This window comes from Globicephala melas, chromosome 5 (assembly GCF_963455315.2).
Source record: "Globicephala melas chromosome 5, mGloMel1.2, whole genome shotgun sequence".
NCBI lineage: Eukaryota > Metazoa > Chordata > Mammalia > Artiodactyla > Delphinidae > Globicephala > Globicephala melas.
Genome location: NC_083318.1, coordinates 122,578,434 through 122,593,622, shown reverse-complemented (window position 1 = coordinate 122,593,622; position 15,189 = coordinate 122,578,434). Strand labels below are relative to the sequence as shown.

At 41.4% G+C, this 15,189-nt stretch overlaps 1 protein-coding gene across 1 annotated transcript; it reads right to left on the bottom strand.

Annotated features, from left to right (window-relative positions):
* Positions 1–479: 479 nt before the first annotated feature.
* On the bottom strand, positions 480–13,560 carry LOC115858067 (alcohol dehydrogenase class-3). Its single transcript, XM_030865626.2, has 9 exons — positions 13,406–13,560; positions 10,374–10,475; positions 8,589–8,730; positions 7,621–7,708; positions 4,842–5,061; positions 4,431–4,691; positions 3,570–3,705; positions 913–1,051; positions 480–773 (listed from the first exon to the last, which is right to left on the bottom strand). The coding sequence occupies exons 1-9, from the start codon at positions 13,415–13,417 to the stop codon at positions 749–751; spliced, it is 1,125 nt and encodes a 374-aa protein (XP_030721486.1). The 5' UTR covers positions 13,418–13,560; the 3' UTR covers positions 480–748.
* Between the last annotated feature and the right edge of the window lie 1,629 nt (positions 13,561–15,189).

Sequence of the window (15,189 nt, the reverse complement as noted above, 5' to 3'; positions counted from 1 at the left end):
AAAGTGGCCTGGAAGAGTAAGATGTTAAGATTTGACCAAATAAGTACTGGAAATTTGGGTATTCAGTATATAAATATTTTCCATATGCTTGAAATAGTTCAGAGTGACCAACAACACATATATACCTACTTAAGCTCAGAAGGTAGTTTCAATGAATTTGTGGGCCAGATGTCATACTAGGAATTAGGAGTCTAAGTCTGAACAATGCATGGTACTTGCCCACAAGAAGATAATCTCACAGAAGCAGATTTGGGTTCTGATTAACTGTGCTACTGCTGATTGGAGAAATTTGTTCTTTAGTAAATGGGCCTGAGACCCTTAAAAGTTAAGCGAAAGTTACCAAGGACAGTAGAAGACAAGGTTCAGATACTCACCACCGCCCTTCTTCCTCCATCTTTCCTTTAAAGAATGAAGATAATGGGGAGAGCAACCATGACAAAGAATTTGACATACAACAGAGTTGACAACTTCCACACATATGCAGAAATGCCTTTTATTATGTTAAAAATATTCCTTAATGAGCCAGCAATTATTTATGTGAAGAGTCCAGAAAACAGACTTATAACAGTATTAGCCTTGTCCTTGATTAGACATTTATGAATTTATACAGAAAACATTATTCCCCAGAGTCAGTTAATGAAGGTCTAAGAAGATGTGAACTTGAAAGAGCTCCTTCCTGCTTGTCTGGCTGCTCCAATCAGACCACAAGACTTAGTTACAAGGATGGAAGAATTTTTCTCTTTTGAATTTAAAGCTTTAAAACAGTTCGGATGCTGTAAGAGAAGAAAGCAATAAACAGGTTCTGAATGATTTCTTTGAAGACCACTAAAACTCTTTTTTTTTACCCTTCTCCCTCCATAAGCCCCAAATCATTACCACATTCTACATTAAACAGCTAAAGAGAAAGCTCACCTCTTTCCTGCATGCATCAGTTCAAAGGCTTCGTTAATTTGGTCAAAAGGCAAATTGTGAGTCACAAATTCATCAATCTTCATTTTTTTGGACATATATTCGGACACCAACTTTGGGATGCTTTCTACACTCTTCCATCCTAAAAGAAATCATACATCTATTCATTAAGTTTTCCAACAAATCTCTACAGTATGCTTATTACTTAGTGGGTGACAAAGACATTTAAGAGAATGAATTTTTTCACGAACTAAAGAGGAATGAAAAACTTCAAAATCAGCAGCGAGAGGAAGAAGAAATGCACATCTTTAATTAAGAAAAAAGTAAATGCCTTTTGAGCACTTGCCTTTTTCTGTATTAAGGTTTACTAAAATCTCATTAAATCTTAATGGAAATTTTTAAACCATACAGGATAGAACTCTAGAATCAGAATAAGCTTATTTAAGTCCACAACAGCAAAGATTTCTGTAATCGTGAAATTCAAGGAAGAAAAAAACTGATGTGATACATGACTATTTCTGTGGTTTTAATTTCAACAATAAGGATACCATCTCAGAAGAGAAAACTGAAATTGAAAAGCAAAGTAGGTGATCTTTAGTTACAGGTTACGATTTTAAACAAAATCAGATCCTTCAATTTCTCACTTGTGTTGAAAGAAGCAGTAAATCAACAAAGAAGCCTTCCCACCTTTTAAACCAGGGAGTCTTTGGACCACATTTCAAACCTCTTTTGAGCCTTTCCCAAATCTCCCTTCTTGTGTCCTCTACCAGTTACCCTTTCCTTCCAAACTGCAGTGCTTTTTTTTCTCCTTTAAATCTCCTGGTAACTGAGACAACCACAGCCACTGCCATTCCCTAAACTGAAACTTCTGTTTACATTTGTGAGTCATATTTTAGCAACACCCATGGGGCCCCAAGGCTCCAGCTTATTTCCCAATAAGCATGTGTTTGGATGAGGCTTCAGTGAGAGGTGACTACCAAACCCCCTGGCTCAGTCTCCCGGACTAAGAACACCCTTTCAAATACAGCTATGGACCCTGAGATGATGCCCCTGAGCTGCACGTATGGCTCTGAAAGTCTGTCCTAAAATACTCAAGTGCGGCATACGTGTAGCGGTTTGGAAAAGAGGGTTTAGTCAGCTTGACATTTGCCTTGACAAATTCTGTAGTATAAGGAAGGAAAACTCTGACCAAACCCCTCATTTTTCATACTTTCCTAATCTTTTCTTTTGGCCTTGAAACAAAAGCTGGCATGAGGTAGGGGACACTTTGCTTAAACACAGATCATTAAAAACTCATGCTATTAGAGAATGGACTTGAGGACACGGGGAGGGGGAAGGGTAAGCTGGGACAAAGTAAGAGAGTGTCATGGACTTATATACACTACCAAATGTAAAAAAGATAGCTTGTGGAAGCAGCCGCATAGCACAGGAGATCAGCTCTGTGCTTTGTGACCACCTAGAGGGGTGGGATAGGGAGGGTGGGAGGGAGATGAAAGAGGGAGGAGATATGGGGATATATGTATATGCATAGCTGATTACTTTGTTATACAGCAGAAACTAACACACCACTGTAAAGCAATTATACTCCAATAAAGATGTTAAAAAAAAAGAAATGCAAATTCTTGAGGAAAAAAACCCTCATGCTGTGTAATTCTTTCCTTAGGAGGATGGTAAGGATATAAATATATTTTTTAAAAATCTATGAAAAACTTTATATTTCATTTATTCACAACAGTTGGGATATACAAACATGTTTTTTTTTTTTTGAAATAAACAGCTGTTTTTTTTAATAGTTTTTTTTTAGATGTTGGGGGTAGGAGTTAATTAATTAATTATTGCTGTGTTGGGTTTTCGTTTCTGTGTGAGGGCTTTCTCTAGTTGTGGCAAGCGGGGGCCACTCTTCATCGCGGTGCGCGGGCCTCTCACTATCGCGGCCTCTCTTGTTGCAGAGCACAGGCTCCAGACGCGCAGGCTCAGTTGTGGCTCACGGGCCTAGCTGCTCTGAGGCATATGGGATCCTCCCAGACCAGGGCTCGAACCTGTGTCCCCTGCATTAGCAGGCAGATTCTCAACCACTGTGCCACTATGGAAGGCCCTACAAACATGTTTTGATGTCTTTTCTCTTCTCTAGCTGAGCAACCTTGAAAAAGGTGGAAACTTTCTCAGCATTCTGCTGGTAGTTAGGCAACCCCAAACAACCACATACTTTTAGGATCATACAAGGGAAAAATGATCAGTCTGGCAGCTTTTCAATTTTGTTGTAAGGTTTTGTCAAATTTAATATTTTCAGTTTAAGACTTAGTATTGGTTACTGCTGAAATCAGTGCTATTCAGACGGAAGTATGATCACATCCAGGGATCACTGCACTCTCTGGAAAAATGAGTAAAAAATGCCAATAACCTATGTAAGTCTACAACACGGCACAGGGTGGCTGATACTGTCGTTTGCTTATCCTGTAACCAGCTTCTCACTCCTGACCTACCCTCAACTATTTCATTAACAGAATATTAATATTTTTTTCAATGTGTAAGAAGTAGCCTTGTGTTTCAGGAGAAGCTGAGCACCTCCCCAGTCCCAGGGGTAAATGCTGACTAGGATTAAAATTCTGCCAATGGAAGTAACAAAAGAGAAAATGTACTCATCTCATCCACCAAATTACCTCCAAAGGCAGTGCCTTTCCACGTGCGGCCTGTTACCAGCTGGAATGGACGAGTGGCAACTTCTTCACCTGAGGCAGCTACTCCAACCACCACGCTGACGCCCCAGCCTTTGTGGCAGGCCTCCAGCGCTGCTCTCTGCAGGCAAATCACAGAGGTCAGTGCACTGTGCTGAGAATATCTGCTTCCCCAGAAACTTCCGGGGGAGAGGGTGGTGGTACAGAGCTTATTAGAAAAACGGCAACAAAATGTCCAAAGTGAGTATTTAGTAAGTTTAATTTTATTGAACAATTTTAACAGGTATTTTAAAAAATTTACGAACTTGGCCCAACACTGACACAAATTGAAAATAAAAAGCTTTCATTTGTTATTTTAAAAAGTAAATCTTAGCTCAAAATTCTAAAGGCTTAATAAAGGCAGCAGGCAGAGAAGTAATAGTTATACTTCTGCTGAGTGTCTACTTTGTGTCAGGTACCTACGGTTACTATCTGCATTTTACACATAAGGAAACAGGTTTAGAGAAGTTAAGTAGTTGCTCAAGGTCACTGAGTTAGTAAGTGGACATATATCTAATTCCAAAGCCCATGTTCTCTACAGCTGCATCATTTTGCCTTTTCATTTAATGAAACATACTCTGAGATTTATGTGTACACTGAAAGGCAAAGAAACATTTCCCTTCATCTTTCCCTTGTATCATTTCCAATTTCTAGTTCAAGTAGTCATTTTCCCTTCTAATAATTCTTATCAGGGAATTCAAGACTTTTCCTTTACAAAACAAAACAATTTTTGAACTTAATTAAGGAAATTACATTAAAAAAAGCAGCCCCCCCCCACCCACTTGGAATGAAGCCAAGCATACTCACCATGACTTTAACGTTACCAATACACTCAAAGGAATAGTCCACTCCCCCATCAGTCATCTCAACGAGCACTTCCTGGATAGGTTTACTGAAGTCCTGGGGGTTAATACACTCAGAGGCCCCAAACTCCTTAGCCCTTGTGAATTTATCTTTATTGATGTCCACACCAATGATCCGGGATGCACCAGCCACCTTACAGCCCATGATAACTGCCAATCCAACTCCTCCCAGTCCAAAGACGGCACAAGTAGAGCCAGGCTCCACCTAATAGTAAAGATAGTTTATAAGGTACTCATTTCACAAGAGTCAAGGAAATCATTAGGTTTCTTACTGTTTGGGCCTATTTCACTATTCCAGCAAGGCTTTGTTGTATGAAATTAGAAGGTGGACGCTGAAACCCAGGCCAACACTTACCTTGGCAGTGTTCACAACAGCACCATAACCAGTTGAAATGCCACAACCCAGAAGGCAGACTTTATCCAAAGGGGCTAAAGGATCAATTTTAGCAACAGAGATATCAGCCACAACTGTGTATTCAGAAAATGTGCTGGTTCCCATGTAATGTAAAATTGTCTTTCCTTTACAAGTAAATCTGCTAGTGCCATCTGGCATTAATCCTTTCCCTTGAGTGACTCTAAAGAAAATAAAAAAGGAAGAAGGTAGGGTAGAATCAAGTTTCCTAAAATGCACAGGAAAAAGAAATCAATTTAAAAAATAATGACCAGTAAACAGAAGAGTGTGCTAAGACCAAAAGTCTAATTTCTAATATATTCATTAATAATTTAGCACCTTTCAGCAATGCCTTATTAGGAAAACTTATAAAAGAATTATAATCTTACCTATCTTTTCCAGCATTCAATATACTTCTGGATTATACTGTCAGAGTATTGAAATAATTTTAACAGGTACAATTTATGGATCAGATGAAATGATTTTAAAATTCCATCGTAAAACTCTGTGACCAAATATAACTTCATAAAGCCAAAACCAGCATCTACACAGCAAAGATTACAAGCAACTATCCACATCAGCTGATGAAAGTAGATGTCCACACTGGCTGATTTAGACCTTTCAGGAGGCCTATTTCAAGAGTGTAGCTCTCACCACTGATATGATACATGGTAACAAAAATTATTTTTGATATTCTAAATAGGTGATGTAACATCTTGCTTAGGAACATGGGCCCTAAAGGCAGACACACTTGTGCTCAAATCCCACATGCTCCTGGGCAAGTGAATTAACTTTTGTGCCTTAGTTTCCTCACCAGAAAATCAGAGAAATCTATCTTTCTTAGACATTGCTATAAAGATCAAATGAGGTTATGTAAAGCACTAGCACTGTGCCTGGCACAGAGTGCTTAATATATATGTTATTTTAACAAAAATAAACACTACAATTTGATGTACATTCTTGGAAAATCCTTTGGAATACATGTGAATAAATAAATATATATAGATGAAGAAAAATGGATTGCCTCTGGATTCAAGAATAAGTACATTTCCTTTGGGAGAAAAACAAAAATATGATCAGAAACAAACAACAAATAGGTGACAAAGCTCTACGATCAATAACTTGTATCTTTATGAGAGCAAGTTAAGTTTGTTTAGCTCTGAATGTGAGAAATTGCTCCTGTCCCAGAAGAGTTTCTTGAACAAAAGGTGATATGGGATGTATTTTAAGCTTTGAAAGGACTTGTCCTTCTAAAAGGTTACAGACAGCCACAAAAAACCTATTACCATTATTATATCTGACGTGTCAAAATTTTTTCAGACCGTGTTTGGAATTCCCTTTCAAAATGACTAGTTTTTTATTTTTTCGGTTCTAGCTTTTTTTTTGCGGTACGCGGGCCTCTCTCACTGTTGCGGCCTCTCCCATTGTGGAGCACAGGCTCCGGACACGCAGGCTCAGCAGCCATGGCTCACGGGCCCAGCCGCTCCAAGGCATGTGGGATCTTCCCGGACCGGGGCACGAACCCGTGTCCCCTGCATTGGCAGGCGGACTCTCAACCACTGCGCCACCAGGGAAGCCCGGTTCTAGCTTTTTAACTGGATTTACGTGATAAAATAAATGGAACCTTATTTCCAAAAATAGAAACTAATTTTGTCAATGGCATTAGAAAAAAATGCAAAAACAAACAGATCTCCCAAACACTGCTGGTGGGAGTATATCCCATGACTCAGCAATTTCAATCCTACGGAAATACCCAAGAGAAACTTTTGTATATGTCCATCAAGAGACACATATGAATGCTTATAGTGGCACTAATCACAACAGGTCCAAACTGGCAGCAACGTAAATGTCCATGAACAGGAGAATGGATTAACAGTGATTATTTGGAATGGAATGTGAAAGAAACAAAAGAAAATCACTGATGCACAGAGCAACCTGGATACATCTCGAAGGAAGCCAGACAAAAGAGCACATATTGCATAATTCTGTTTATATGAAGTCCTACAGTGAAAGATATCAAAATAGTGGTTAGCTTTGAGGGAGGCAGGTGTTGACTTGTATGGGACATGAAGAACTTTGTGGGCTGCTGGAAGGGTTCTCTATCTTGATCTGGGTGATGGTTATAACTATTAGGTGTGTATATGTATAAAAATTCATGGAGCTGTACACTTAAGATTTGTATACTTTAATTACTTCATTATATGTATATTCTACTTCAATAAAAAAGACAAAAAAGGGGCGAACAGACACAAGATCTTAAATGCCTTGAAGTTCTTTAAGTGTGTTACCTTGCTACAATCAAATAACCACCTTTTCTGTGTCAAAAGGTTATGTTATCTCTTGTAGTCTTCCTAAAACCTTATGAGCTAAGTTTTATTACTTCGATTTCATGGACAATAAAATGGCTCATAAAAATGACTTCATTTAATTTCATAAGCATGTCCCTCCTTACTACATATTTTGGCAAATTTAGCCTAGTGTTATGGAAAGAGAACGGGTTCAGAAATTTGTGAGGTACCTCTTAACAGCTGATGATGCTGGGCACACCACTTAATTTCTGGGTCTAAATTTTCTCATCTATGAATATAGTGATAGCAGTGATAATGACAGGTTGCCCTAAAGATGGAATGAAATAATTCATGTAAAATGCCCTGTATAAATTGCCACGTAATTACTTATTATCATGATATTATCATGATTAGTGTTACCTCTTGTTTTAAGAATAAAATAAAAAGATACTAACCTTATCTTCTGGCAAAGGTTCGTTTTAGGATTTAGACAAAATTTGCACTCTCCACACTGTGGGATGTAAAGTGGGATGACAGTATCACCTGGAAAACAAATGCAGGGACATTATCCTGAATAGGTAGCATCTGATTCTAAATGAATACATCAGCCCCTGCAAATTCCCATTTTTTTTTAATTAAAAAAATTTTATTTATTTATTTTTGGCTGCATTGGGTCTTCGTTGCTGTGTGCAGGCTTTCTCTAGTTGCGGTAAGCGGGGGCTACTCTTCGTTGTGGTGCATGGGCTTCTCATTGTGGTGGCATTTCTTGTCGTGGAGCATGGGCTGTAGGCGCGCGGGTTTCAGTAGTTGTGGCTTGCGGGCTGTAGAGCGCAGGCTCAGTAGTTGTGGCACACGGGCTTAGCTGCTCTGGAGCATGTGGGATCTTCCTGGACCAGAGCTCGAACCCTTGTCCCTTGCACTGGCAGGCGGATTCTTAACCACTGCTCCACCAGGGAAGTCCCCCAAATTCCCATTCTTGTCAACCCATGCAGCTTTGCAAAGTTAACAACTTTAAGACCTAGAACTTTACCTACATGACATCATTCAGACACTGCCCATGCAAAAAATACAAGCTTCAAATTTCTGTCTAAGTGAAACTTTTAAAACAGTAAGTGGAGAACAAGGAGGTCATGTGCTTCAAAACACTGACTCAATGCATCTTCAAAAATTCTTGCTTAATTGGGCAAAATTTGCTTTGGCGATGTACTTAAACCATTTCAGATAAACAGCAGTCTGCATAATCAGAGAGAAAGAAACTCTCAAATATTTGTGCTTTTCAGATGAGGCGTATAAAATCAATCTTGACAACTTACTTAGGCGATAACTTATTCACAAATAAACAATGTATAAGTTATGAGAAACATAATTTCCCTATAGAAATAAGCCAAAATTGTAAAATAAGTGATTCAAATACTCTCCTTACCTGCCTTCAGCTTAGTAACTCCTTCACCAACACTTTCCACAATTCCAGCACCTTCATGTCCCAAGATCACTGGAAAACTCCCTTCAGGATCAGCCCCACTCAGGGTATAGGCATCAGTGTGGCAAACTGCAGTGGCAATAATCTAACAGGGTATTAAAATGTCTACACGTGTGTGCATGCGATTCAGTGAGGCATAGGTGGAAGCACTTTTACTTTAATAACATTTTATTGATTAGAAGATACAATTCTTTCATATTTTAACCTCTCTAAAATCAGCATATGCTTATACTCTATGGCATCTTAATTAGAACTGGCAGCATTTTCTTAGTGGTACTTAAAAGTAACGGTGCATTTATAGGCAATGAAACATGGTACATCTATTCTCCTTTTCAGTGCATGTTAGCAGGAGAAGGTAAACAAGGTGATGTTTTGGGCACTGTGCCGTCTGCAGGTGTGGAGAGGAACATCCCCTGTGTGCAAATGCAGGTGGAGCCCATCTCACTGCTGGCCTCCTCCTAACTGCTGGGGAATGCGATTTCTAATAAGGTATTGGCTATTTCTGAAATACGTCAGCCTGCTTGGTCTGGGCCAAAACTCAGAGGTTTTACTGGAACCAACTCCCCTTTTAGCAGCCACACACAATTTCTACTTAAATAAGCCCTTTATCCCGATTTCTCTAGCCTTCAAGCACCTCTCACTTCTCCAAACTACCAAAAGCACAGAAAGGAAAAGTCTTGGGGGTGTCTGTATTTATGCTTCTATGCTGCTCACAAATATATCCAATTACAACGTAACATTCTTGGCTGTTTGTCAGCCGTTTCCCAAGGAAGCCTGCTGAACTCAGTGTGCCCGATACGGCTCATTTTAGTACATCCAGGACCAACATTTTCTTTTTTAGTAGCAAAATCACAACCAGGCTGATTTCTGAACTTAAAGAAAAACATACACACTAGTCTAAGATTTCAGATCCCTGGGCCTGGGTTAAAAGGATCTGAAAGTTATTTGGCTCTGGCTTCTCAACCTGTTCAGTGTGACCCCTGGGAACCTGAGAATTGGAGGTGGGATGGGGGAAGTATACCCCAATTCACAGCAAAAAATGCTTATTTTTTCTAGAGGTTAGTTTTATTCAATGTTCACTACTTTAAAGCACTGATTTTATATGAAAACAAATACAGAGGAGAATGCCAGAATATCCAGCTGCCTGCCTTGTGCAGTATGACTCTCTCCAGGGGTAACTTCAACTTCCCTGCCACAGCAGAGGTTGAGAAGCACTGCAATAGTGAATCCCCTGAACCCTGGCCTTGTCTGCAAGGGTCAGTACATTTTAAAGCTCTCTTAGCAAGCTTACTTCACTTGCTTGTTGGTCTAATCAATTAGGAACCTCTTCCTAAATCTTATTTGAAGTTTCTTCTAACAATCCAAAGACCATTTCTTTCTTCTTTTGTTTCTAATGTGTCACCATAGATTTTAACTTATGGGATCAGCAGAAAGGGGAGCATCCTACCAAGCCACCTTAAACCCAGACTACAGAGATAAATTGCAGTAATCCAATGATCCACGGAGAAGGCTGCTCAGCACAACACCAAAGCTAAAAAGATGGGAGAAGACTGCTGCAAAGGTGAGAGGGATAAAATAAGAGGCTGTGATTCCAAGGTTGGATGACTTTCAATACCTTCTCCTATACACTGTCCTTTGGGATTTCTCCTCTGCAGACCTCAGAGGACTCATCTATCCAGATACCTAATTGTAAGCCTTTTTCTCCCAGTACCTTGGATGTTTCATTACCTTAATTCGAACTTCATGAGCCTTTGGGGGTGCCACCTCTATCTCCTCTATGGAGAGAGGCTTTCTAGCCTCCCAGGCAACCGCAGCCTTACATTTGATAACCTGAAATGGGGAAAACAGAGCAAGATGTTTATCCTCCTGAACTAGTAACCAACTACTTATTAGTTAATTTAGATGCTGGTGAATGCTAATCTTAGAAAGTATATCACAAATTCACAAAGACACATATAACTCTAAGTGATATGGAGAACTGTCTGGCACGTGTTTATACTTCGTATAAGTGATATTCATTAAAAAGGTTTAATCGAGATGACCACATGAAGAAGTTTAATTCAGGAATTCCCTGGCAGTCCCATGGTTAGGACTCGGCGCTTTCACTGCTGGGGCCCACTTTCAATCCCTGTTCCGGGGAAACTAAGATCCCTGCAAACCGCATGCCCCCCACCATAAAAAAAATAAAGTTTCACTCATCAAATATTTAATGACCCTCTATGATGCATAAACAGGAGCTGGTTAACAATACAGGTTCCAAGAAAATCTGATTCTAGTCTGGTACAGGGTCCAAGGAATCTGAATGCTTAAGATGTGCCCTACGAAATTCTTTTGCTCAGGCTGGTTTAAGTAACACTGGTTTAGTGCAAAACTGCACCGTGGGAAGGAGCGTAAGGAAAAGTATCAGAATGGGGGAATTAAAAAACCCTACATCTTTCCCTTTCAACTGTGCTATCCAACACAGTAGCCACTTGCCACGTGTGGCTTTTGAATGCTTGAAAAATGGCCAGTCTGAACTGAGATAAGCTGTAAGTAGAAAATATACCCAGATTTTGAAGAGTTAGTATAAAAAAATTAAAATATTTCAATATTAAAAAAATATTGATTACATGTTGCGATAGTATTTTGACTACATTGGGTTAAGTTTTAATCCAACTTAATACCGTTTTAATGTGGCTAATAGAAAACTTAAAATTATATATGTGACTCATACTGTATTTCTATAGTATAGTGCTACTTCAGAGTCTAGTCAGTACACTCCTCCTTTACCAGAGAATGAAGTGTATGTAATAAGGAAGGTTTTGACTCGTTCACATAATGCTTATGAAACATGTTCACAGAATAAAGATTGCAATGGGTTTATAGGAGACAAACTCGAAAGCTAACGATTACAAAAAGTGTGATTTAAAGGGATAGGCACAAAGTGCTACAGAATGCAAAATGTGGAGAAAGAGTGTAACTTTGGTTGGTGGGTTTGGGAAAGCGTCACTTTTAACTGGGATGCGGAAAGATGAGGAAGAGTTAGTTACATAAAGATAAAATATCTACATATAGAGTGACTGTGAATGGTGAATATGAAGCCCCTTACACAGTCCTTGATACAGTGTAGCTTTGCAGAAATAAGGTGGTAGTTATTAGTAGCAAGAGAACAAAGAGTAGAGAAAAAGAACTGAACTATGTAGAGGGATGAGTGGCTTGTGTTAATTGGCGAGGCTGGAAATGATCACTTTTAAAATTAAAATGTAGATATTAAATCTGATCAATCAATCTGGTAAAAAAAATTCATACACTGCAGTAGAATCTTTTTTCACCTCAACGTACCATAAATTTCAAAACAAAACTCCAAAGGTAAAATTCAGAATACTAACAATGAAGTCACATATTCTAGAGATCTGAAGCAACAAGAATAAATCATCCATAATCTAAGCTTTAAGTGCCTTCTCCACCCTTTTAAAGCATATATGAAAGTTTAACCTTTTCCTGTCAATGACAATTCTAAACAAAACAAAGCCCCACACTAAATCCACACGCAATTGCTCTACTTCAACATCTGAACTATCACAGGAATTATAATTTTTCACATTCTCTGCTGAAGGCACTTGGTAATAAGGAAAAAAACCTGCCAACTTGTTAAATCTGAAAGATCGTTTAGAATTTACCATTTCTATTCAAGTCCAAATCTTTTTAGAAAATCTGTTTGCAAAGCATTAAAACAATCAGCAACTTTAGACGGATTAATCATATTACTCATATATTTCTGCCTTTGTTTATTGTCTAATGTGTATTTCAAGAACTTGCAATAATAGTCTGTTGCACAGGGTTCGGAACCCCGGCTCACTATGTTTAGTGTTATCACTAAGCACGACAAACCACTAACCCTCAAGTTTTTGGTCTGTAAAATGGGCTACTACCTTGCATAGCTGTTATGTGAGGATTCAAGGAGGATATGTATAAAGCTCTGGTGCCCAAGTGCTCCAAAACGTTACCGAAAGGGCCCTTAGGAGCCTTCCAAAAATACATTCCTGGGGCTTCCCTGGTGGCGCAGTGGTTGAGGGTCCGCCTGCCGATGCGGGGGGGCGCGGGTTCGTGCCCCGGTCCAGGAGGATCCCACATGCCGTGCAGCGGCTGGGCCCGTGAGCCATGGCCACTGAGCCTGCGCGTCCGGAGCCTGTGCTCCGCGGCGGGAGAGGCCACAGCAGTGAGAGGCCCGCGTACCGCAAAAAAAAAAAAAAAAAAAAATACATTCCTTGGTGGCACAGTAATAGCTCAATTATGAACTACTATCGTGAAAAACAGGCAACGTAGGGGTTAGGAGCACGGGCTCTGGCTGCAGCTTTGCCACCGAAAAGTATGGCCCCGGGCAAGTTACTTATTTTTGTGTACGCAAGGCGTGGCGGCCCCTAAGTCACCCCCAGAACACCAGGCTAGAGACCGACTCCCCCTCACCTCCACTCTCCGGTTCTCCCCACCTCCACCCCGCTTCGGCTGTCCCAGAAAGAAGCAGCAAAAACCCTCCCACGAACGAAGCCGAAACAAAGCTTCCTCCCTCCCTTCTTGCTGAACCGCTCGCCCGAAGCCCCGTTTCAGCTCCGGCAGCCGGAGGCCGTCTCAGGGCCAGGCCCCGCGCGTCTCCCCCTCAACTCCTGACTCCCCCCCCTGGTCCCCCCGCCCCCCCACCCGGCCAGGGGCCCGGTTCTGCTCCATAGTTTCCCTCCCTCGCTTCCTTTTCTGGACTCAGCCAGCGTAGCAGCTGACAATACCTGGCTCGCCATCTCCTCGGATTCCGGTCAGCGCGAAGCGAGGACTCGCAAAACTCCCCAACGCAACGAAAGATCGAGGATGTGGGTGGGGCGTGCGTCCGGCGCGGTCCCGCCTGCGCCGGGGAGAGCGTGGAGGCGGGGTTTGCGGGGGCCGGGCCGTGAGGGGCGGGGCCTGGAGTGCGGCCCGGCCAACGCGCCTGCGGAGGCCCAGGTGGTTTCGCGGGGAGCTGGAGGGGTGTCAAGGAGGCTGGTTGATGGCGGCAGCTTCGTGAGCCACGTGACAGGCACCCTGCACTATATCTGTCAGGAAAGGGTTTCCCCGTGTGACTGTAGCCCAGGCAGCGTCGATAAAGCTTACAAAAGAGAGTGGTGGAAGGTGAGGAGCCAGGAATTAAATTCTCTGGAAGCATGTGAGAAGCCATGAGAGGACTGCACCGTCTTTGTGCTCCTTCTACACACTTTGTGGGCACGTCTTGAGAGCGCAAGGCGAGTAAGATGCAGCTGTTCGAGGGAGTCTCCGTCAGCTGAGCTGTTTGAAGAAGAATAAAGGGCACGCCCCAAACGGAAGCGCCTTCAGGACACTTCCCAGCGTCAACTTGAAAAAAAACGCGCAAGGGACGACCAGTGAGTTTATTCAGTGTCCTGCTGGGGACTGTGGCGTGGGAGACAGCCTCTCAGATAGCTCAGAAGAGTTGTCTTGGGAGGCCAATAGATATGTGATTTGGAGGAGGGAGGTCCATGTAATCCAGCGTGTTATCTCCTAGAAGGTTATTGCTAGTCCCGAGGAACAGGTATCTTAAGTGAATGATTTTCGTGCATGGGAAGGTGTGAGAATCCAGGTTCATAAAAAAGTTTCTCTTGAAATATTTCTCACTATCTAAGGGCCTGTTTCTCCTGTTTTCCCAGAGCACGGAGTGCCACTTTCCTGATCTTCACCCTGAATTCCTTTCAGGATGCACTGTAGGTCAGCGACTGCAGTGGCCAGTGACTCAGTCCTTGCAGAATTGGATGGTGGGCAACATCCTTCATTTTACACCAGGCTCCTATGCCAGCTGCTGCTGAAGGGTGAGTAGGATTTCTGATGGTGGTCGATAGGACATGGGGAGAGAACTTTGCGAGGAGGAGAAGCGGGCAGGGAAAAATCTCTGAAACATGGATGCATTTGATGTGTTTTAAGAGTGGACCAGAGTGTAGAGAGAGGGAGGATGAAGTATTTGCCAGTTTACTCTTAAACTCTGTTATGGATGCTGAATTTTATTAAAATGGCTCTACTGAACAGACCACTCTTCTTCCTTGCTGCTCAGTCTTTTTAATGGCTCCTTTCCCTCAGTATATACCTTAAGGGTTAGTGCTCCCAAAAAGTTTGTCCGAAGCCTTTCCTTTCACTCCACCCACTCATCTACACCATGGCTTTTAACTTCTATTTATATAAGGACCACTTCTAGATTATGAATCAGGATGGCTCCCAGTAAACTCCAGACTTGGGCACACAACTGCCTTCTAGACCTCTGCCTCCATTAGGATATCCCACAATTATCTCAGACTCAACTTGTCCCAGACTCATCCTGTCATCCTTTTTCCTTAAAGGTACTCTTTTTTCTGTCTTTGTGTGTATCACTGAAGGACCCAGATCTAATCATCAGACTACAGAAACCTTCCCCTTCTCCTACACCTTACCATTACATGACTAAAGGCCTATTTACCACCTTTTTGCCCAATAAGTATATCATATGTGCCTTTCAACAAAAAATAACAAGGCATACTAAAAGGCAAAAAACACAGTT

Coding starts and splice junctions, on each gene's coding strand:
- LOC115858067 (XM_030865626.2), bottom strand. Junction 7,709..8,588: donor AGTTACTAAGCTGAAGGCAG/GTAAGGAGAGTA, acceptor TTTGTTTTCCAG/GTGATACTGTCATCCCACTT. Junction 774..912: donor CTGATGCATGCAGGAAAGAG/GTGAGCTTTCTC, acceptor CTTCTCTTACAG/CATCCGAACTGTTTTAAAGC.